This window comes from Vigna umbellata, chromosome 6 (assembly GCF_029865625.1).
Source record: "Vigna umbellata cultivar VRB3 chromosome 6, Vumbellata_1.0, whole genome shotgun sequence".
Classification (NCBI taxonomy): Eukaryota; Viridiplantae; Streptophyta; class Magnoliopsida; order Fabales; family Fabaceae; genus Vigna; species Vigna umbellata.
In genome coordinates, this window is record NC_142170.1 from 3,155,837 (window position 1) to 3,177,885 (window position 22,049).

Sequence of the window (22,049 nt, forward strand, 5' to 3'; positions counted from 1 at the left end):
ACTTTTTTTTAACATATCTTTAATCTCTAAGCTCTAAATTTTAAATATTTTTTAACTGTTCACAATACCAAAATAATAAATATAAAAGATAAAATGTGTTGTCTTAATATATTTTCCAAAACAAAAAGTTACATTGTTTTTTCTTAAATTAAAACACTTTAAATAATGTCAATAATAAGGATAAAGGAAAAGTTGATAGAGATGACAAAATTTATCACGTAAATTTAATAACCGATTAGATTTAAAAACTAATATTATATCAAAACGGTTATTCCTAAGTTTATTATTTATAATTTTTATATCGTTATTACTAATAAAGACTATAACCAGGTTTAAGCACAAATTTCAAGATTAAAAGCTTATTTAGTCCTTAATATTCTTAAAAAAGAAAATTTTGGCGGTTAGATTGTAGAGAAATAATTGAAAGTTGAAAGTTGATGGTAGTTTCCACGTCAAAACTATATTTGAATCTCAAAAAGGTTATATACAAATGCCGCATCAGCACCAAAAAATTGCCAAGCAATTGAAGTATGAATCAATAGCCTAATCAAAAGGTCGCTTTGTCATTATTATCAACTCTCTAAGAGAACAAAGGCACAAGTTCTGAAATTTACAGTGAACTGAGACATCCTTGTCAGGGTCCATATGAACAAGTACACCATCTCTGAAAACAAAATTAAGATCATTCAGTGCCTTATCTTCAATTGCAGTTGCATGTTCGCTTGCAGAGTGAAAAATACATTCGACAGGCACTAAATCCTTGCCTTGGTTTTCAGCATTACACGTTCTCTGGTTCCAACAATCAAGAGATGTTTCATGATTTTCATGCCTTGAGGTTTTATTTGATGAAGCATTGAAATCTTCAGCCACAAAGCTTTTTCTAACTGCTGAAATAAGATCCACAGATAATGTTGCAACAGCATCATGAACATCTTCTATACTCCACTGGTCACCGTTCATCCCCCACTCTCTAAGAAGCATTTTCTTTGTCAAATGATAGAGACTGTGGAGACATCCAGGGCAACATTGATACAAGCATATAACCCCCGATTCAGCAGGAACACTACCATTACTTGAAGAGGCATCATTGTCTGTAGCATTATCATGTTTGTCAGATTTGATATCACTTAATGTTGCACCAGTGTCTTGCGAGGATGAGGACACAATAAGAGGCTGATCAGAGACAGCACCGTTACCAATCTCAATATTCTGTTTCTCTGGTTCCAAAGTAGTGTGAACTCCGTTTGCAGAAAGAACCACAGTTTGAGTGCCCATGGATTTGCTGAAGTTATTTGAAATCCCTAGTTTTTCACGCACCTCTTCATTATTTCTAGCCGTCCGAGATTCATGTTGTACTAATAGTGTTCCATTCTCCTGACTTGTAGCCGGATAAAGAGGTTGGTTTGCAATCATAGCAGCATCAGCAGAGTTGTTGATATGCTTTTCAGAAAAATAATGGTTCTGTAGAGATCCTTCAGAACTAGCATTTCCATCATCACAATCAATATCTAAATTACCATTTTGGTTAGAGGCAATACACCCCGCCATTTCAGCAGGAATTCCGTTATGACTTTCCTCCAATGTCTTCAAATCATGACCATCTCCAGCAACAGAAACATGGCAGTCCTCGCCTTCTGCTTGGCGTTTTTCACTAATGTGATGACTGTTTAATAACCCACCACTTGCTGGTGTAACCTTTGTTGTATGCTCATGGGAATCCTGCTCCAGACTAAAATGAAAGGAATTATTAGAGACCAAGACACGCAAAATGTTGACATGGAAAAACAGTAATACCTTACCAACCACGCATAGTAAAGGAAAAGCAGAAATACCTTAGCAATGAGTAAGCCCAGTTGTTGACCATGTCTTCTAAATAAGCCACTTGAGATAAAATACGAAAATATTGATATCTATCTTTCCCAGCTTGAATTTTGGTATTGATTTTCTCAATTAAGACCTCAAGAACCTTCCTTACATCCAGGGAAACTTCCCTAACTGATCTATAAACACCTCTGTAAGCTGATAAACCAACAGCAATCAAGCCTCTGACTAGACCAGATGCTTCTCTGCTTTTAATGCTACCAGAATTACAAGAAACTACAACCTTGTCGTGTGAATTATTAGGACGAATTATACAAGAATTGAAAGGCCAGCCCCTCCAAGGTCCACTTACATCAGCACAAGGACCTTCTTTGAGTTTTGAAGTGACCCAACAAAGTTCAGCAAAGTGAGGGTATAAGAGAATTTGATAACCAAGTGTAGATATTGCCAACAACAGGGTTGACTTTCCCTTCAATGACTTGCTGGTTGGTGTTGGTGAAACTTTTGTAAAGGACTCGAGTTGGATTTCACTCTTTTTATCTGATCCATCTTTTCTTTGACATACCTTTTTTTTACAAATTTCAATTGATTCACAGGTTCTGTGGCCCTTTTGGCTACCTGTATGAGCATGAGATCTCTGATGAATCAATTGAACCAGCTGCTTAACTACATTTCTCAATAGCTCTAGTGCAGATAAATTGATCACCATGTCATGGTCAAAATTCCCATCAATCTGCACAGAGAAACGAGGAACTGTATGCTCCAATGGAGTTGACTGGCTGTCTCTAGATTGATAACTCTTGAAGAATTCTCTTACTTTGCAAGGAAGTTCTATGTAGGGAACTTCCGAAGTAGCCTGTAATATATGAAAAACAAAATATAAGGATCTGCTAAACAATTTAATATTATAAATATCAAGCTAATAGTATCATTTTGCCTAACAATGTTCCTGGACAAATATTTGTATCTGAATATTAAAAGCCATAAGAATTACTTAATATGACTATGACTTTATATTAAAATGTTCTAAATTGACAATTAAGAAATAGCAGACTAGAATAAATCAACATTTAACTTCAAAAGAAGGAGCAAAAACCTAGTACCAATTGTGTAGAGGTTTTTAATATTAAAAGCAAGAAAAAAATCATACCAGAATCATCAAGGATGTGGATACACCAATGGATTCCACCTGCTCAACAAATGACATCCAAGCAAATGAAGCCTTTGTGATGGCTTGGCCATTCGCCATCTCAGTTGAGTTTTTCTCATTATTGATCTCTCTTTCCTTCACAACAACTTGGTTTGGTGTGAAGTAGGACTTGCCTCTCTTTAAACACGAATCAGTCCTTTCAGAGATTTGAAAATGTTTCTCCAGAGCCCATAAATCAATTTTTGGCAAGAATACTACGCAAGATTGCCTGCTAGCACATTTCACTGCCACACAGAAATTAATTGTGAGTATCAAAACCAGAAGTGCTAAAGTATGAAATATATGAGCACCAGTATTTTTGTACAGACCAACAAATTCAACTCCTCTCAGCCTAAGGATGTTGGCAACACCTTATTTTTTATCCAGAGCTATTGTTAATCATACTTAGCCAACAGTGATAAGAAAAGTACAGAAATCAACAAAACTAGAAAAAAGAGACATACTTAATATTTGTGCAATCCCCTGCACCACTTCTCCATGCCCTTCTTGTAAAATAGTTGCCATATCAATCTTCTGTATTTCAATATTTCCAATAAAGCAGTGAAGAAGACAAGAAGCAAGATGTCTCTGGCCAGATCGAGGATCTCCAGAAATTAGTATCCGAAATCCTGATTTGTTGGTCAATGCAAATAAACCACTACGCATGCCAAGATGGTTCCTTGAGGGGGATTCTAGTCTCAAGTTGCTATCATTAGTATCACCCACAGTATCATTAGAACCAAAAATGCCATCAACCTCAGATAAAATACCAGAACAAGTAAGATGTCTCTTTAACTCATGAACAGTGTTGTATTCGTGAAGAAATTCATCCATATGCAACCACCAGTGATCAAAAGGCTTTTTCTTTTTTTCCAGAGCAGAAATCGTAGCATCCTTTATCACAGTTACAGCTTTCAATATGGGAAGTGGTAACCATAGACGTTCATCAAGATGTAGAGATACAAGAAGAGTGCACAATGGCTGCAATAAACAAGGAGTAAGCTGGATTGGAAGAGGGGAGCATACTACATCATTGGCAGCATTTCCAGCATCTCTTCGAGAGCAGGGTAGTGGGGAAGAAAAAACAGCCTCTAACCAGTCCCTCTCCTCCACTGCAAAGGATGGAAGAGGAATTGGCTTAGAACCAGAATGTTTTTCTTGGGCAGCTAAAGACAAGACTTCTTGCAATGGAAAATTCCTCTTCAACGCATTAATAGCTGCTTGGGTACAAAGAGCCTGGAGATCAGCACCTGCAAAGCCTGGTGTTTTTCTTGCAATCCACTCAAGCAAGGATCCGGTAATTGGTTTTGGCCACTTTTGAGTGTGAAGTGAGAGAATGGAAGCTCTGTCCTCAATTGATGGTAATGGGAAATAAATTTCCCGATCAAACCTACCAGGGCGCCTAAGCGCTGGGTCAACAGATTCAGGACGGTTTGTTGCACCTATGACCACAACTGAACCCCTAGACTTCAGACCATCCATAAGAGCAAGCAATGTTGACACAACAGAACTATGTGTCTGGTCTTGCTGCCTAGTGCGAAGGGGTGCTAGACCATCTATTTCATCAAAGAATATTATAGAAGGTTGACATTTCTCAGCAACCTGAAACAATAGTCTTAATTGACGCTCGGCATCACCAACATATTTTCCCAAGCAATCTGCACCTTTCCGGGCAAAATATGCAATTCGTTTATCACCACGGGCACATGCACCTATCAATGCACGGACAACTAAGGTTTTCCCCGTTCCAGGATGCCCATGCAAAAGAACACCTCTTGGTGGCGTAAGCCCTAAATTATCAAATAGCTCAGGATATAACAGAGGTAAAATGACAACTTCTTTCATACAACGGATGACATCTCTGAGCCCAGCAACAGATTCCCAACCCTGAAATGAATTTTCACAGGCAGAGTCTGAACCCCCAATGTACACTGGGGCTATTCTCAATAAATCACGTTGAAGCCTCTTGTTCTCACGTTTCAAAAATTCTTCATCCTCTCCACAATTTTCCAACCATCTCTCTTCATCTCCAATATCTTTTCTACAAGCTTCATTTGATCGTTTCCTTATCTCCCACATCATTTTCCTAGCCTTCAACTTCTTTATCCGGGCTAAATATTTACTACCACGAGGTTGGAAGAGATGCCGATGATCTGTGCAGGCAATGAGAAACTTACGATGGTCAAAGATACAACCACTAGCTCTGGCACAAGGCTGCAAAACCCAGACAGAATGTTAATTCTGATCATTGTTTTGTTATAACAGAATTATTTTCTTGCTTGTAATAACCAAATGAAGGGAGTTCAAAATATTTCAATTGTTCTTAACAAGAGACTCGTAACCAACCAAGTGATAAGTTCTTGGACAACGATCAACACGACAACCAGTGGTGGCCCCTCGCCTCCCACAGCGTGTGCACTTCAATGCCCTTCCTCGGAAAAGTGCAGCCCTCACATTTTTTAAGCATCCAAAGTTGGCAAAATAAACCTGCAAATTTTGTCACAACATATATTTACTTCAACACAAAAGTTGACCAAGCTTGTGACAACTCTGAGCATCAAACAATTAAGTTGATAAAATTTAAGAGGAATGAAAAATTGTATGTGTTGGTGAGTTGGCTATGTCTACACATTACGATGGATAACATAATCACACAGCCTTAATATTTTACTATAAAGTCTCAACATAGAATCTATAATTTCAGGTCAAAACAAAGGTCTCTGTTCATTTGGGACAGATGACTAAATTTAAATGGTGCACGTAGAACTTAAGAATAGAGTCTATAAAAAGTGTAAAAATCTGTAAAATCATCTTATATTGCATGGAGGTGTTTTAACCTACACCAGGGCCAAGAACTGTAAAAAGGCATAGTTGTTTCATATCCCTTATGTAAGTTATATTCTTAAGGAAAAAGGGGAACATATTTACAAGACAACTATGTATTACCTATTAGCAGTTTAGAACTTATTATGTTTCATTAACAATGATCAGAGAAAGACTCTTAATGCCAAAAAGATTTAAGGAGGCCTAAAACATCACTGTGATCAGCAAGTCAGTTTGCGATGTTATTTATTGAAATCTTCCATAAATATGCAGTTCCATGATGCAGACCATGTTTCAGAAACTATTAAATTAAAATCGCACCTCTGGACTCCATACAGCACAGTGCAGATGAACCCATATTCTAGTAATACCATGGTAATCATTAATAGGACCCAAGAGACGACCAAGCCAACCAGGTTCATCATCAAAACCATCCCAGATATCATAGTTAGTCTCCTCTGAAGATGACGATCCACTATAAGCTTCATTCTCGCTTTCACCATTATCATGAGCTAACCTTTTTGGAGGCTTACCATCACTCCCTCCACCACACAAACCACACCGCCTGCCCTCTTTGATACGCAGGTGACCACGCTTGTCATTTGAAGCATGTTTCAACTCATCGTTCCTGCCAGCACTTACACCTTTCAAGACATTTTCATTGACATCATCCTCCTTATCAACATTGGCATCTTTCAAGAAATTTCCACCATCATCAACCTCCTTACCAACGAATCCTTCATTATCTACCTGTTCAGCTGCATTACCAACACTTTCACTTTCCTTCGCACCCTCTAACTGATAATCCACTTTATCTTCACGTTCCACCTGAGACGACGATTCAATGTCATCGCCACACTCCTTCATTTGCAAATCGTTGGATAAGTTCCTCTCCTCATTCTCTACCATGAGAGGGACACTCCCATCCGAATCAGTCATCTGATCCCCATCCTCATTTCCTACCATAGAAGGGGCATTTCCATCTGATTCATACATCTGATCCTCTCCCGACAATTCAGTTTCCGATTCAGAATCACTCTCCTCGTCACTACTCGACAGAAGCACCACTTCCTGACTCTTACTCCCCTCCAAACTCCCATGAGACACATCATCTTCATGCCCTTCATCGTGCTTCGTGGCTTTAATCCTCCCCGGTCTTTTCGACTTAACCACTTTCGGCATCAAACCTTCCAACTCCTCCTTCTTACCAACCTCATCATCACCCTTCTTTCCCACCACACTCTCAAAAAGCTTTCTCTTCCCACGTGGCGATTCCCCCTCCTCTTTTACCCTAAAACTTACATTGCCAACCCTTGATCTCAGCCTAGAACTCCAAGACCCACCTGAACCTCTATTTTCCCGCTCTAAACTCATAGGACTCTCCCCGCCACGATCAAATCCACCCTTCCGCAGCCTCCGGCGCTTCTTCGGCGGAGCGGGAGATGCGTCGAGCAGCACCGGGGCACGGCGAACCCGGGAGCTCCGACGAACTCCTGCATCGGGATTCAACCCATCATTATCATCATTCAACTCACCATGGTTCCGAGTGTACTCCTCCTCACATATTGCATCCAACCTCTTGTGCTTCTTACGAAGCCGCAAACCCGATCGAGACGACGAACCCAATGAAGACGGCGATGATCGCATGACCAGAAAGCGCAGGAATCGCCACACGGAAAACTAGAAGAAGAAATTACACGAAAAATGTAAAATACGGAAAATGAAAAACAAAAAACGTTTTTGGCTCTCTCGGAAACTAGCAAATGGGCATTCGCCGATTGTCTTCTCCGTCCAATTGGGTGTTCGAATGTGCTCCGATTCGGCAGAAAAACATGGCGGTTGCAACGTTTCCCACAGTTGGTCCAAGGCGGGGAGAGAGAAACCGAAACCCTAGAAATCGAATCAGCGACGCATCTTCTTGGGCGAGGTTTCGGTTCGATTAAAGCTTGTTCTCCATTTTCCAGCGAAGACTGAGTTTCTGGGATTTGGGGTTCCCCAGAGTCTCTTCGTTTTTTCAGTGCTTCCTTCTCTGAAATTTGTTTTCTGTGCACAGAGAGACTAGGGCGTGTGAGAGTGAAAAATAAGAGGGTTTTGGCTCTGATATTTGTATCCCTCTTCACACGCGCGAGAATGTTCCGTGGTTCACACGTGATGTTAGGTGCGGGTTGAAGCAACAGGGACCCTTGATTTGAATAAAACGGAAAGAAAACGTGATGCACGCGCCGGATGAGGAGTTGGAATGCGTGTGGATGGTGTATTTTTTCAGACATTTTGTTTTAATTTCTTTTTTCTCCACACAATGTTGCCGCCAATATGCAAGTTTGCATGACCCAAATATAAAAGCAAAATTGGGAGGGTATCGGTGTTATGCATGAAATGTTAAGATTTTGAAAGGGCAACGGCTCTTTAAAAATTTAAAATTTTGGGTATTGGATACTTTAGTGGGGACAACTATGCATGGTGTGAGAGTATTTCCCTATTTTTTCACTTTTTTTACTTATCTTCATTTTTAGGTTTTAGATTATTATTGCCAATAGTAGTAATCTTTAAGATCAAATTCAAATTATAAGTGATTGAGGGTGTTGGATTTGGTGTTTATTATACACCATGAAGCCTCACAAATTCAAAACCAAAACATTTCATAAATATATTTATCATTTGAACTCTTTAAATTGATCAAAAGGAGTTAGATGAACAACCCCAACAAATCTCTATGACACCTTTGTACTTGCCAAAATAAGCAAAACTTACAATCCTATTTTTTGCTACTTTTGTTTTACTTGGTTTTGTGATATGTTTGGATATTCTACACATCTTTAAAATAGTTCATTTTCCTATTTATAACTTTTTTTTAATAGACAATACATAATGTTTCTTTGTTATTTGAATTACATATGCATATTTTCACAATTTTAATATTTTAAAAAATCCATTTTTGTTTTTAGATATTATCTAAAGTTAAAATTACTCCTCTAAATACAATATTTTTCCTTAGTTGGACTAAAAGTTAATGTTTTACTCTTTTTACTTTTCTAATTGAAAAATATAATCTGTGTTTTTCTAAAGTATTCAAACTTTAGTTCGAAATTTTGCAAGTTTCAATAAAACTGTGAAAACTAAAATCAATATTTTAAAATGTCAAGATACAAAAGTCAAAATTTAAAATTTTCTACAAATGTCATTAATACTTTTTTTATATATAGGCCCAGAAATTAAAATTTACATAATTGTATTTGAGTGTGTGTATGTATAATATATATGTTTGCAATTAAAGTAATAAAAAATTATAAAAATATTTACATGTTAATATAAATGTTTAGAAAATATTTTATCTAAGTTGAGGTAAAAAAGTTTTTTGAATAATTTATTTAAACTGTTATTTATAGCCAATTTTTAGTTAAATTAACGAACTCTCCCTAATTTATGTTTTATTAAACAATGCTTCGAAAACTAATATTCCAATACTTAAGACTTTCATCAAGGATGCTTCAACAACTATTCATTGTTTGTTCCATGTAATAACTGGTTTACTTCTGTGTAAAAGCTATATATTTTTTGAACAAAGAATTTCATCATTTCAAGAAAATTAAATACTTAAAACTAAGTTATTTTAAATTCAATTTGCAATATTTTTTAAACGTCTTAGATAACATAATTTGATTTTTTTAATAAAGGATTTTAATTATCATCAAATATAAAACTATTATATTACTAAAGCATATTTAATAATTTAAAATATAAAAGATTTTAGTAATATATTTTTTTCGAGTGTTGGTTGAGATTTTTTATTTATTCAAGTCTTAAGATTATTCTAGTTCTCATCATTACATTGGAATTATTTTTTAGTTGATTTTTCAATAAATATTGACTAAAAATACTTTTGTGACTAACATTGATAAAAACAATTTGAACCATAACTTGTATCATTATTTATCATATATTTTTCTAAAATTGTGTCAAAAAACTTTCAGTAACAATGAGTTATTAACAAACTTATATAAAAGATGAATAAATAATTTTTAAATCAAAATTTTAACTAATTTTAAGTACTCATGGGTTATTAACAAACTTACATAGAGTGTTTTTTTCTACACCTCCCACGTTTCTTCTCCACATCTACATTCTAAAAAATAATCATTTTCAATAAATTTCAAAATCCGTTAAAGTTAAAAAAAATTTAATAGATTTTGAAGTCCATGAAAAAAGAAAAGTTCTTTCGAAATTTGATGAAGAAAAACTCTCACAACAAATTTCAAAATCGGTTGAAGAAATGAGGTGAGACATAGAGTTTTTTGAAATTGAGAGAATAGTTTTGAGATTTTATTTAAATGTAGGAATGTAGGAAAAAAAATGTGAAGAAATAAAAAAAAAACACTTTAGAGTAAAATATAGTCAACTAACCAACCTTAACCCATCCTCCATAGCCCACCATTTTTGTGGTTTAAGTGTGTAAATAATAAATAAAATAATAATTTAAATCCTACTTATAAATTAAATTTTAAGTAATTTGTCATGAGAAAAAATTTAAAAATATATTTCATTTAAATAATTTAAAATATTAAAAACTTCGTTTGCAAATATATTTGATTGAAGCAATCTTAATGAATTAAACTAACACATTTTGTCATCCTAAAAAATAAAGAGTTTATAGCTTTAAATTCTTAACTTTAGATAAAATATGAAATTTTATAATTTTAAGTATTTAAATGCTCTAATTATTTAAGTACTTGAGAAACGTACCCTCGAAAACTAATTAGTTAGAAAACAGAATCATACACTTTAACCCTCCGCCACTTGATAATGAAGTTCCTCCCACAAAACCACTGTGTCAACAAAAGTCATTTGTGCAGTGTTCAAATTGTTTAGCTATAAATTAATTTTTATTGTCCCTTGATATATTTTAGGCCAAAAATATCTTTAATTTTTTAAATATAAGTAATTCTTTTAGTCCTTGAAATTACTCATGTGAGTTCTCAGAAAAGAAGTGTAATAGGAAGTAAAAACACAATGATCATAAAAACTTTCAGAAGACATGCAAGTGTCGGAAATTTACAAGTTAAAACCGGTTCGATTAACCAACCTAGTCTCAATCTAGCAGGTCAACTAGGATATTATAATTATCCTGGAATCAAACGTACACAGCCCAAAATATTGACACATTAATGGACTAGGGAGTAAGTGGATGCCCAAAGGTACTTTAAAATATACAGAGAAAATCCTAACTGAAGAAGGTGTGATCAATCACTAATCCTCTTCGAGCATGGTATAATCTTCTACTTCAGTTTCTTTATTCATTTTGCGCATTTCATCGATCTCAATCAGTAACAACGGATCTTGCACCAGCTTATCTGCCTGCAATATCCTTGGGCAACCTGACAAAGATACGGTTAAAGAGAAACACAGTGGTGGCATAGGATTCATGTAATGGTTCAGACAAGACAACAATGATCTACCTGATATTGGGCATCGACCACGTTGTTGATTTGACTTCAAATATTTCATAATTACTTTGTTTTCGTAAATGTGCCTACACTCCATGCTGCATCAATGAAAGGGAATTATGAGTAACATATATTATATCATCATCTTCATAAAGCATCACAATATTTGTTCTTTCCATCAGTTGTTACAGTTCAGAACAAAATTAGCAGTCAATTCTCAATAATAGTCTGCTGTAGTATCAATAACCATTTTGTTTCTCATAACGTGCCTTGGCCCTAACATAAAGGGCATCTAAGATGTAGCTGGTCAGCCATCTCATGAAGCATTATTTAACACCACTAAATTCACAATCAAATAGAATGAGAAAACTCTTGCCAGCTAAATTTTGAATTCTTCATTTCCATGTTTACATGATTCCAGGAATTGTAATGAACTTCCAACATAAAGAGATGTGACATATACTTATGGACAAGTGATGCTGAAGATTAAATAAATAGGAACTCTGGGGAGTATATATATATATATGCTAATTCACGGCGAGTAAAAAAGTTAAGCACAGCCAAAGACTTGTTTCTCAAGCATGAATTGTGATAGAATTGCTACTCAAACTCTAATAACTTATCAAAGTGATAATATTAAAGCTTGAAACTGACTTGTCCAAAAAAAATGAGCTCAGCTTAATTAGTTCATTTATAACTTTATTGTTTTCTTTTCCTAGATCAAAATTTTCCTTCAAGTGCTTTTCTGTTTATTAATTTAGTATTTTGTTGAGTACATATCATTGTACTAGAAGATGAAGAGAGTAAGGCAAGTCTATGAGAAGTAGAGTTAGGTAAATAGTGTATAGTAATAAATCAATAAGATTAATATTTACTAAGTATAAACAAATTATTAATATACATACCTTTTCTTATTCAAAGTTACTTTTTTTTTGTGGTAGAATACACACAAACAAACACAACACAAGCTGTATATAAGCTTTTTAAAAAACCTATAAAGCCTGAGCCTACCTAATGTATAACATGCATTATTGGTTTAAAAATATGTCTTCGATTACATGTACACAGATATTAAAGTAACAATGATAAATTATTGTTTTTCTTCTTATAACATCAGTATTTATTTGGGTGTTCAGGCCACAGCTAAGAAAAAACACAGCCAAATGGATAATTAGAAAGAGACAAACATGTCTTTCTTATTGATTTGCATGTGGATTCTTCAGCCTTAAACCTGAAGCCAACCCATTTATCTCCTGGATAAATCAGTAGCACAGACCCTGATGAGACAAACATGTCTTTCTTATTGATTTGCATGTGGATTCTTCAGCCTTAAACCTGAAGCCAACCACCCATTTATCTCCTGGATAAATCAGTAGCACAGACCCTGATGAGACCATAGTCCACCAGATAGCTGGCTTAACATGCTCGATATGTTATCCTTTCAACAAGAATATTCTGAAAATTTAGACTAAATCTAGAATTACCAAACATAGCATTTTTAATTTTGCAATCAATTTTGTCACCACATACCTAGGATTTTTTTTCCTGATTACCCATTCTGCCTAGCAAATGACACGCATACATTCCAAATATACACATATGTCAAGAAATAAAGTTGTGATGGAAAAACAATTAAGTCAAATAAATTATGTAAACGCTAATTAAAACAAAAACAAAAAAAGCTGCAGCTCAAACTACAAACACAGAACCAAAACAGAAACAGGATGGTTCATGTTACCTGCGAACTGGCTCTACAAGCTCAGTGATAGGCTTTCCAGTCAATGGACAATTAACATTTAAAATATTAGACTGCGTACTGGTCATTACAATATCTTCTTGCTCTTCACCTGGCATTGGCTGGCCCGAATGATGAACATTCTAAGGATCCATATAAACAAGCAAATTAGATTTGTTACAGGAATCCAGTTAACAACACTTCGCAGAAGGGACTTAGTAAAGTCTCAGTGGGCAGTATTATGATAATATTACAAAACTTAAATATTAAAAAGGATCATGAAATGCATATTAAAATGTGGAAAGCGAAACCAGTATTTACTTCTCTCTCCTCCCACTCTTAGTATATTAACTCTTAGTATATTAATACTTGTGTGTGTGTGTGAAAAAGAACGCAACTATTCACTCATGCATTGGCAGACCATTTAAGAAGTCAGTCAGAGCCATGGCTCACTCCAAAAATTGAATGCCAATTGTTTTGTACCTAAAACGTTTTAGTGGCCCCCTAAACTATATTTTTACCATAGGGGATGGGACTCCCACTAACTTAAACATAAAATGGAAATTGCTGGTTTTTGCCATCATTCTATTTTGCGGAGAGAAGAAAAAAAGTGAAAATGCATAGAAGAGAGGAGGTGGGTCAGCTGAATCTTTGGCTCCTTGAGATGTTTATAAAACACTAGACCTGGTTTAGTTTATGAAGCATTTAATGCGGATGATATATGAGAAGTTGTAAATAAATTCTATCCTACGGATTCTTAAGAACAAGAGGGGATTGATTTGAGAAACATTTTTATTCTTAATCTTGTTGGTTATTCAGATTTGAATAACATGTCTGAATTGTGTGAAGTTTTAACAGAACAAGGAAGGCAAACACATAACTTGAGTGAACAAGTAATTTTGCTTTATCTTAACTCTTCCAGTTTCTACATATATTACAAAAGATCATTTTCAGCAATGAAAATAATCAAAATAAGGCTGCATAATAAGATAGAAGACAAAGTTCTCACAAATAATACGGTGATTTATGTTGAAAGAAATTGCTGAAATGTTTAGTCCTGATTCTCTCATTGATGACTTCCCAGTCCTTTTCTGAAAGGCAGTTTCAAGTATTCAAAGGAGCAAAGACCAGCAATTTAAATGCAGGTATATTTTTTCTTTTATATAATTTGCTGTTAGTTTACACTAGTGCGTTTTTGAAAGTTTGATAAAATTATATACGGATAGTGTAAGTTAATTAGATCATTTTAACTAGTATCTAGTGGCTCCTCAAAATAATTGTAGTCAAGATACACTCGTCATTTTGTATATTGCTGTTAGTCAAGATACTCTTTATTATTGACCGAAATTTATTGGAAATTATGAAATTTTGTAGGTTCCACTTCCTATTTAATAAGATACACTCGTCATTTTGTACTATCAAATTAAGTTTAACCAATGATAGAGTGTGATAGAAGGAATGGTTTAGAATGAATGTCACTAGCTCTCCTGTAATTGTAAACAAAGGATTCTGCAAATTACATTAATGGAAATTCTTACTAGAGACAGCAATCATATCTCTAGCATTGCCAGCAATAAAGACAACACTCTAGTCACTGATGAGTGGTAGATTTCCCAATCTTTAAATTCAATCATCACTACTCATTGCATGAAGAAGATATTTGAAAAGAAATGATACTACACTATAAAAATAGGGAAGTCCATAGATTACTAACAAAAAATAAGAAAATAAACGCGATAGTTAATTTTATCCAAAATCAAAGCAACATACCCACACAGCTTCCTTAAACTGGCGTATTAAAGGATGTTTAGGAAGATCTGAAGATTGGTTGGCCTTAAACTCGGAAAGCTCATCCTCAAACAGCTTACTAAAATTCGTGAACTGCAATTGGAACAAGAATAAGATAATTAGATTCCAAATTATAAGTAATAGCATGCAAATATTAATAATAAGAGGAACTAAACAAAAGGTGTTAGTTTCGAGAACCTCTTCTCCAGGTTGGTATCTGTTGGCAAAAACTTGAACCGCGGATGAAAATTGCACACTTAGTTCAGATAACCCGACTAACTCAATAACCGCATCTTCAAGCTCCTTCACCTGAAATAATCTTCACATTTCACTCTAGTTCATGAAATAATATCATCAAACACAAAGAAGTTGAATGGTTGAAAAAGAGAAAAACCTTATCAGGGAGGTTGTCTTTCTCCAATTGAACTGCGATGTCCTTCATCAGAAGCACGGTTTTTCGGATATCCTGAAAAACCCTAAAAAATTAGTGACGAGCAATGAGAGGCGGTGAAGAAAAGGGGAAGGGTGAGAATTAGTTACGGCGATAAGCGGCTGAGAGTCGGAGCAGAAGGTGGAAGCGGCGTTCCTCATTCGTGCAGAGACGCCACCGCCGCCATGGGAAGTTGACGCCATTCTCCGACGGGATGGAGGGAATTTTGGAGGGAGAAAACACAGCGTTTCTTCAAGGCTATGACCGTTACTTTGATAAAGCGATTTATAAAGTACGTAACATTTTATTCAAATATCAAATGAGAATCTAATAAAAATGCATATCCAATTGAGAAATTTTTTATACAGTTGTTTAATCATACATTAGTTAATATATATATATATATATATATATATATATATATATAATATTAAAAAAAAAATATATTCATAAATTATAAATCGGAATACTTAAATTCTTAATAATTTTATTTGAAATTCAAACAACAACTTAGAGTAAAAATAACTAATAAGACTATATAATGAAATCAAAAAAATTATTTACTTTTATAATTATATATATATGAGATTTATCAAATTTTAAAATAATAGAAAAACATTAAAAATTAAATTTCAATTATTCTTTAACTGAAATTTTCAATTATTTTATTTGAGTAGGAAAAACAAATTCAATAATAAAAACATACTTTATCCATCTATTTATTTATTACCTGCAAAACTAGTGCTTCCCCCAATAACTCGCACGGAAATTAGAAAAGTTCAAATGTGTTTGATGTTTTATAAATAAATATTTTATTTTTAGTTTCTGCCAAAATTAAATGGAAACTTTTTATTTCTATAATTTTCATTGTCTCATTTCATTTTAGTCCCTAACTTATTCATAGAAAGAAAAAGATCCAATAATATAATGAAGCATGATTCTCTCCGCTAACATGCTCTCTCCAGCATACTTATTAAACGTTAGATCTATCTAACGGCTGAAATTAAATTGTTGCAGTTGCAAAATTAAGAGAAAAATTGTCATTTTGTTAGAGTTTATAGAAGAAATCCATCATTCTACATTTTTACCTTTTTTTTACTGTTGAATTTTATTGTTGAGGTAAATAGTGAAGGGAACATTGTTTTTGTTATTTGAGAAGTGAAATTTCAAGTTTTAATTTTAATCAACATAGGTGTGGGTACAGATATCTCTGATTCATTCAAAGCTTTTGTGGGGCACGACAAGAAGGATCATCTAAAATAAGTCTTCCAATTGCAACAATGTCTATACTTCTTAGTAGAGTGACATTGGTTAAGTGAAAGAGATAAACATACCTAATAAGATTTGAATATTTTAAAGTGAATTGATTAAAAAACTAACTTAAAAATTGTGATTAAACCAAATGATTAAAAAGTATGATAAAAATTGTAATTAAAATTTCAGATACTTCCTAATATATTTAATAATTGTGAGTGAGATTTAAGAGGTGTAGTCACAATCTTGTCACAAAGAGCATTCACAATTGATATGCATAATGTTGGATCAGAAAATAAATTCGTTACTATTACACAAAAAATAGGATAGTCTCAATCATATTGTTTTGGGTAGGAAACCTCTAATATATATGATTCGAGTAATGAAAATAGATGTATCACATAAGTATTTGACTTCAAGACAAAAAATATTGTAGTTGTTCAAGATCTTTCAAAGAAAAAGTCGCTTGAGTTTTGAAATAATAGATTGAATGAGTTCAGTCAAGTTACCAATGATGATAGTATCATCAACATAAATAAGAAAATAAAGGTTTAATCATTCATCAGATCTTTATCTGGACTAGAAATCTCAAATAGATCTTTTAGTTTTATTTCGTCTTAATTGAGTCCTTATTGACTCTTGTCGTTAAATAGGGTCAACAACGTTTAAATAGACTTTGACGTGGCATCTTGATGTTGATGTTGATATTTTAAATGACTTAGCAAATTGTTAAATATGTATTTGACGTGAATTTTTGTGTTTTTGAAATTAAAGAAATTGGGAAAAGTTAATTAAAAATATTTTTTTATGAGAATTAGGGGTTTGGAAGGATGCATGAGTTACCGCTTCCACCATCGATGGTGGAAGAATGCATGAGTTTTCCTACTGAACAAGCCTTGGGTGGTCACAAGTGCTACCACTATGATGAGTGCATATTTATTCCCACATTTATACTTTAAAATTCAAGTTTTTGATTAGATTCTTATGCTTTAATGATTGATTTAAAGTGAATTTGTGGCTATTGAATTTATTGGGTTTGGAAATTAAAGAGACGTAAAAAGTGATTTTTAGCACATAAATTATTTTTAGATGTCATAATATTTGTTATCAGCTGAAATTAGAGTTTAATTGATTCAAAGCTTGGAGATGAGTGGCCCAATTGCAAATTAAGGTCCAAAATCAGATTTTGTTTGGAAAGTAATTTACAAATGGACCAAACAGGCAGTCTTTACCCTTGCACCTCCTAAAATTGCCTACATACACTCCTATTTCTGAAATAGGCCCAACAAGTAAGCCTAGACACTAAGCCTTTTCTCTTAAACTCCTCCTAAATCAAACCACTCAGATGATGCCACATCAATGATCCTTGTCCTCATTAGTAAACCAACTAGAACATGCCACTTAATCCCTCATGCCACGTCATCTTTGCCTTCCCCAAACAGAAGAAATCCTAATTCCTCCACCGTCAGCCAACCCCTAGCCGCCACACCCACATCATCTTCCACGTGCAACCATCTGAATCTTCTTCATCACGCCATCAACAACGACATCTCCATTCGAAACCTACATCGCCGCCATCGTAGAGACCACCCAAACGCGATCTTCTCCGTCATCGTGCCATCAACAGCGTCGAGTTCATCTTCTCCATGCGTCGCCATCAAACCTGCAAGGAAGCATAACCAGCCCAAAATTCCCAAATTAGAAACAGAAATCCTAGATCATAATCCTCCATTTTCCATCAGACCACCACCCAACAGCTCAAGCCGCTGCGACTGTTGCATAACCACACTTCTTACGCACCATCAGCAACCACATTGCGTCGCGCCGTGCCACCGCCATCAGCAATCGTGTCACCACACCTCGCAAGTTCCATGAGGCTGCCACCATGACAACCGCGAGAGCTCTATCTCTCTCTCCTCCACACAACCTGCAATCAGAAAACAACACCCAAACCCAGATTGCGATGCTCCGTAACCACCATTAAAGCTGCAAGCCTCCACCTTCGTATCATGATACTTGTAAAAAATTCCCTACAAAAATTTGTTCATCAAGCTTTCCCAATTTACACCGTGAGTTTGATTCACCTGTAGCATCTGTGAAATTGCAAAAAGAGAAGCACAACGACGCGATAGAGGAGAAGAGGCGAAACCCTATTCTCGCATGCGTGATGTGCAACAGTAGAAGCCCCTTTCCCCAATCTGAAACCCTAATTTTGGGTGGAGAAGGGGCTGACACATGGCAAGGTGTCATTGGACGTGACCTATCTTCAGTCATAGATAGTCAAATGGTCAATCCTAGTCAAGTCTGGTCAACTTGGGGGTTTTGGTGCAATTTTTAAAGAAATAAAGGGGCTGAAGTGTAAATAGAGAAACTTTGAGGTGCTTTTATGTAATTTTGAAAATTTAAGAAGGACATTAAAGTCATAGATAATTTAGTTGATATTTTTAAGATAATTGATTGTCTAAAAATATATCAACAGAAATATCTTATCAACAAAATACTCAGAGTCCAAGCTCAATCAAGCCTATATAAAGAGACTTAGGGGAGGCAAAACTCATTCATTCTAAGACTCCTCCACTGGAAGCCATCATCCACCCTCATCTCACTTTTATTTCAGCATGGGTTTCACTCCATTCATGGAGGGCTAAGCTCCTAGGGCTATTCCATTGTAATTTCATTATGGATTCTGAGATTAAGTTAAATTAATGAATTTGTTTTTTTATTATTGATTTGAGTTATTCTTCTTCTATATCTTTCATCTCCAAAACATATTAAAAGCAATGATTTTAGCATCATAAGGTTTTTGAATCTACATGTATATTAATCATATGAGTTCAAGAGTTTCTCGGTTTGATTGTGAATCTACTTTGATTGAATTTAGGAACTTTCATATGATTAAATGGGTTTTTGCTATCACTGAGAATGTACTTTGATTAATGGTAATAATTTCAATTATAATTAATTGAGAATTTACTTTGATTAATTAGCTTTTAATTTGGTTAGGAGATTTAAGAAAAGAATAATTAAATACAATAGAATTTGATTGAGAATGTACTTTGGTTGAATTCATTGTGAATAATCTAGGAAGGTCTTGCATTTGATTAAGAATATACTTTGGTCAACTGCATAATCGCCCTCAATTTAATTAAGATTGTACTTTAATTAATTTGAAACTTGAACAATAATCAATTGAATAATTATTTGTGGATAACCGATGATGAATCTATCTTGGAAAAGTAGTGGAATTAGCTTATTTTATCATAATTGTTTCTAAGCTTCCTATTTGTTCTTCAAACATTCTCCAAACATTAACTTCATTAGCATAATTTCTCACTTTTATTCTTGAGCATTCATAACGTTCATAAGATTTAAATATTGAAAAACAATTTCGTATTCATTGGGAGACGACTCAGGGTTACTTTAACCCTATCTACTTTCTTGAACACTACTTGGCAATACTGAAATTGCCTTAAAAAGTAGTATTAATTTGATAGCTTCAACGATAGTGTATCACAGTACGATGGGGAAACCACCATAGTAACAATAACGCCCTCACTTCCTCCTCCGACAGCGTTGGCGGTGATGCTGCCTCCCCCCACACGCCCTGCGAGTTCGATCTAAACCCTCTAGCCGCCGGTGGGGTTCAACTTCAGGAAGAAAGTCAGTGGAGGCGACGAGTAAGAGGTAGAAATTCCATTGTCACCAAGAAGGTTTGCATGTTTTCGGGGGAGGACCACGATGCACTAGTGCAGAAAGGGCTTTAGACGTCTGTTCTTTTGGCTTTTTGACGTCCGACCTGTACCCGACGTCTTTGTGGGTGACGTTAGTCAGACGTTGGGGGTATGCCTCGGACGTCTATATAAACGTCCCTTGTGGTCAGACCCGACGTTTATATAGACATCCGAGGCATACCCCCGACGTCCATATGCCTGAAACAGGTTGTTTAGGGATTAGGGGGTTGGACGTCGATTTGTGCACTACCAGACGTCTATAGACGTCCGTCAGTGCACTAACCGACGTCTACTGGGTGTTCTTTTTTTAAAAATTAATTTATTTTTGCATTAAAATCACACCCGAAAAGCAGAAAATTGTCCGAGAACAATATAGTATAGTATATATGCGTTTCATATAAAGAAAGTCCTACTTAATGTACAAAATAATCCAATACCAAAACTATCAAGATATAAACTTAAACTAAAACTAGGCAATGTTCAACAACAAATAAAACTGTTCCTAACTTCATCTTTGTAGAAGATAAGCTATCCACTCCTGCCTTATCTGCCTAATTGTGTCCTCTGGTATAGGAGATGCATTCTTGAAGCACTGCAAAATTGAAGAAAGATTCATTATGGTTTCATATATGTTTAAAGATGAATTTGATTTGTAATGTATTCAAGGTATGCATCATTACCTCATTCCAGTCATCTGTAATGACAACTCGAATGATGGTCTTAATCCAACACATGACATAGAAGCCACATTCCCATGAATCTTGCTGTTGGTTACACTAAAATGACAAACTAAATAGTCAAGAATTTAGATCATTCAATAACATAGAAAATGAATTAGAACTATAAATGACTTACAACCTTTGGATACAAAATTTGAACTAGTTGACCTCGAGAGTTACCAATAACTCTATACAGATTGAAAACACAAAGTAAAATTATCATAACTATATTTATCATAAAAGTTTAAGGTGAACATCAAATTCAAAGTCATTTTTGGACAAACACTTACCCTTGAAGCATGGTTCTCAAGTCATTTTTCATCTTCCTGTGCAACGAACAAAACCATATAATTTTACATTGTTTGGGAATGATGACCATCAGCTGCCAATGCAACCTATCACGAAGGACAAATAGTTATTTAACTAATTAAGGAAACTTTAATAATGAACTTTTACATATAACAACACCTACCCATCAATGTATGGCACAAGGTATACATCTCTTTTTGACTCATTCATCCATGTTTGCAAATAATGTTGTCTGTTTTCAAGTGTGTTACAAGAAGGTTGAATGGTCTGAGGTTCAACAAATCCGTACATGGAAGACCGACCTTGGTCTACAACGATTGTGTCCATGTACCTAAAACAACAAAGTTAAGTTGTTAGAAACTATAGGAATGTAAATAAAAGGAATATGGAAGACAAAATTAACTATCTTACATGCACCATAGTTGAATGATGGAAATATTCAACATCCTGTCTCCCCCAATCACCTCCAATGCATCAGGCAATGTGATATATACTGGCACATGGGGGGACAGACCAAATACTCTCAAATCCCAGTATAATTCTAATGGTGCTCTCTTCAACCTGGGTAATCTTGTCATTAGCTTTGATAGAGGATCATCCTCCGCTTCAGCCATGTCATCATCTTCATGTATGACTTTATCATGAATCGGCAACTTCTGAGGATGTGTGAATTGAAGATAAGAATTTCATCAAAGAGTTATCAACAAATACTTTTAAACTTAACATAGAAATATTAAGTTCTTTGTATTTCTTCAAGCGCTCTTTGTATTTCTTTTTGTTCTTGTAGCTGCTCCATGAATCGTTGCTCC

General features: G+C 34.9%; 2 protein-coding genes across 2 annotated transcripts; both read right to left on the bottom strand.

The window, feature by feature from the left end:
* Positions 1-441: 441 nt before the first annotated feature.
* On the bottom strand, positions 442-7,890 carry LOC124830761 (P-loop containing nucleoside triphosphate hydrolases superfamily protein). The gene is made up of 6 exons (XM_047304566.2): positions 6,155-7,890; positions 5,357-5,497; positions 3,475-5,224; positions 2,972-3,255; positions 1,833-2,677; positions 442-1,729 (listed from the first exon to the last, which is right to left on the bottom strand). The coding sequence occupies exons 1-6, from the start codon at positions 7,478-7,480 to the stop codon at positions 544-546; spliced, it is 5,532 nt and encodes a 1,843-aa protein (XP_047160522.1). The 5' UTR covers positions 7,481-7,890; the 3' UTR covers positions 442-543.
* A 2,933-nt stretch (positions 7,891-10,823) lies between these two features.
* On the bottom strand, positions 10,824-15,502 carry HPY2 (RING/U-box superfamily protein). Its single transcript, XM_047304567.2, has 7 exons — positions 15,338-15,502; positions 15,192-15,263; positions 14,996-15,106; positions 14,780-14,890; positions 13,013-13,152; positions 11,287-11,372; positions 10,824-11,205 (listed from the first exon to the last, which is right to left on the bottom strand). Exons 1-7 carry the CDS (start codon positions 15,428-15,430, stop codon positions 11,078-11,080), a joined length of 741 nt encoding a protein of 246 aa, XP_047160523.1. The 5' UTR covers positions 15,431-15,502; the 3' UTR covers positions 10,824-11,077.
* Between the last annotated feature and the right edge of the window lie 6,547 nt (positions 15,503-22,049).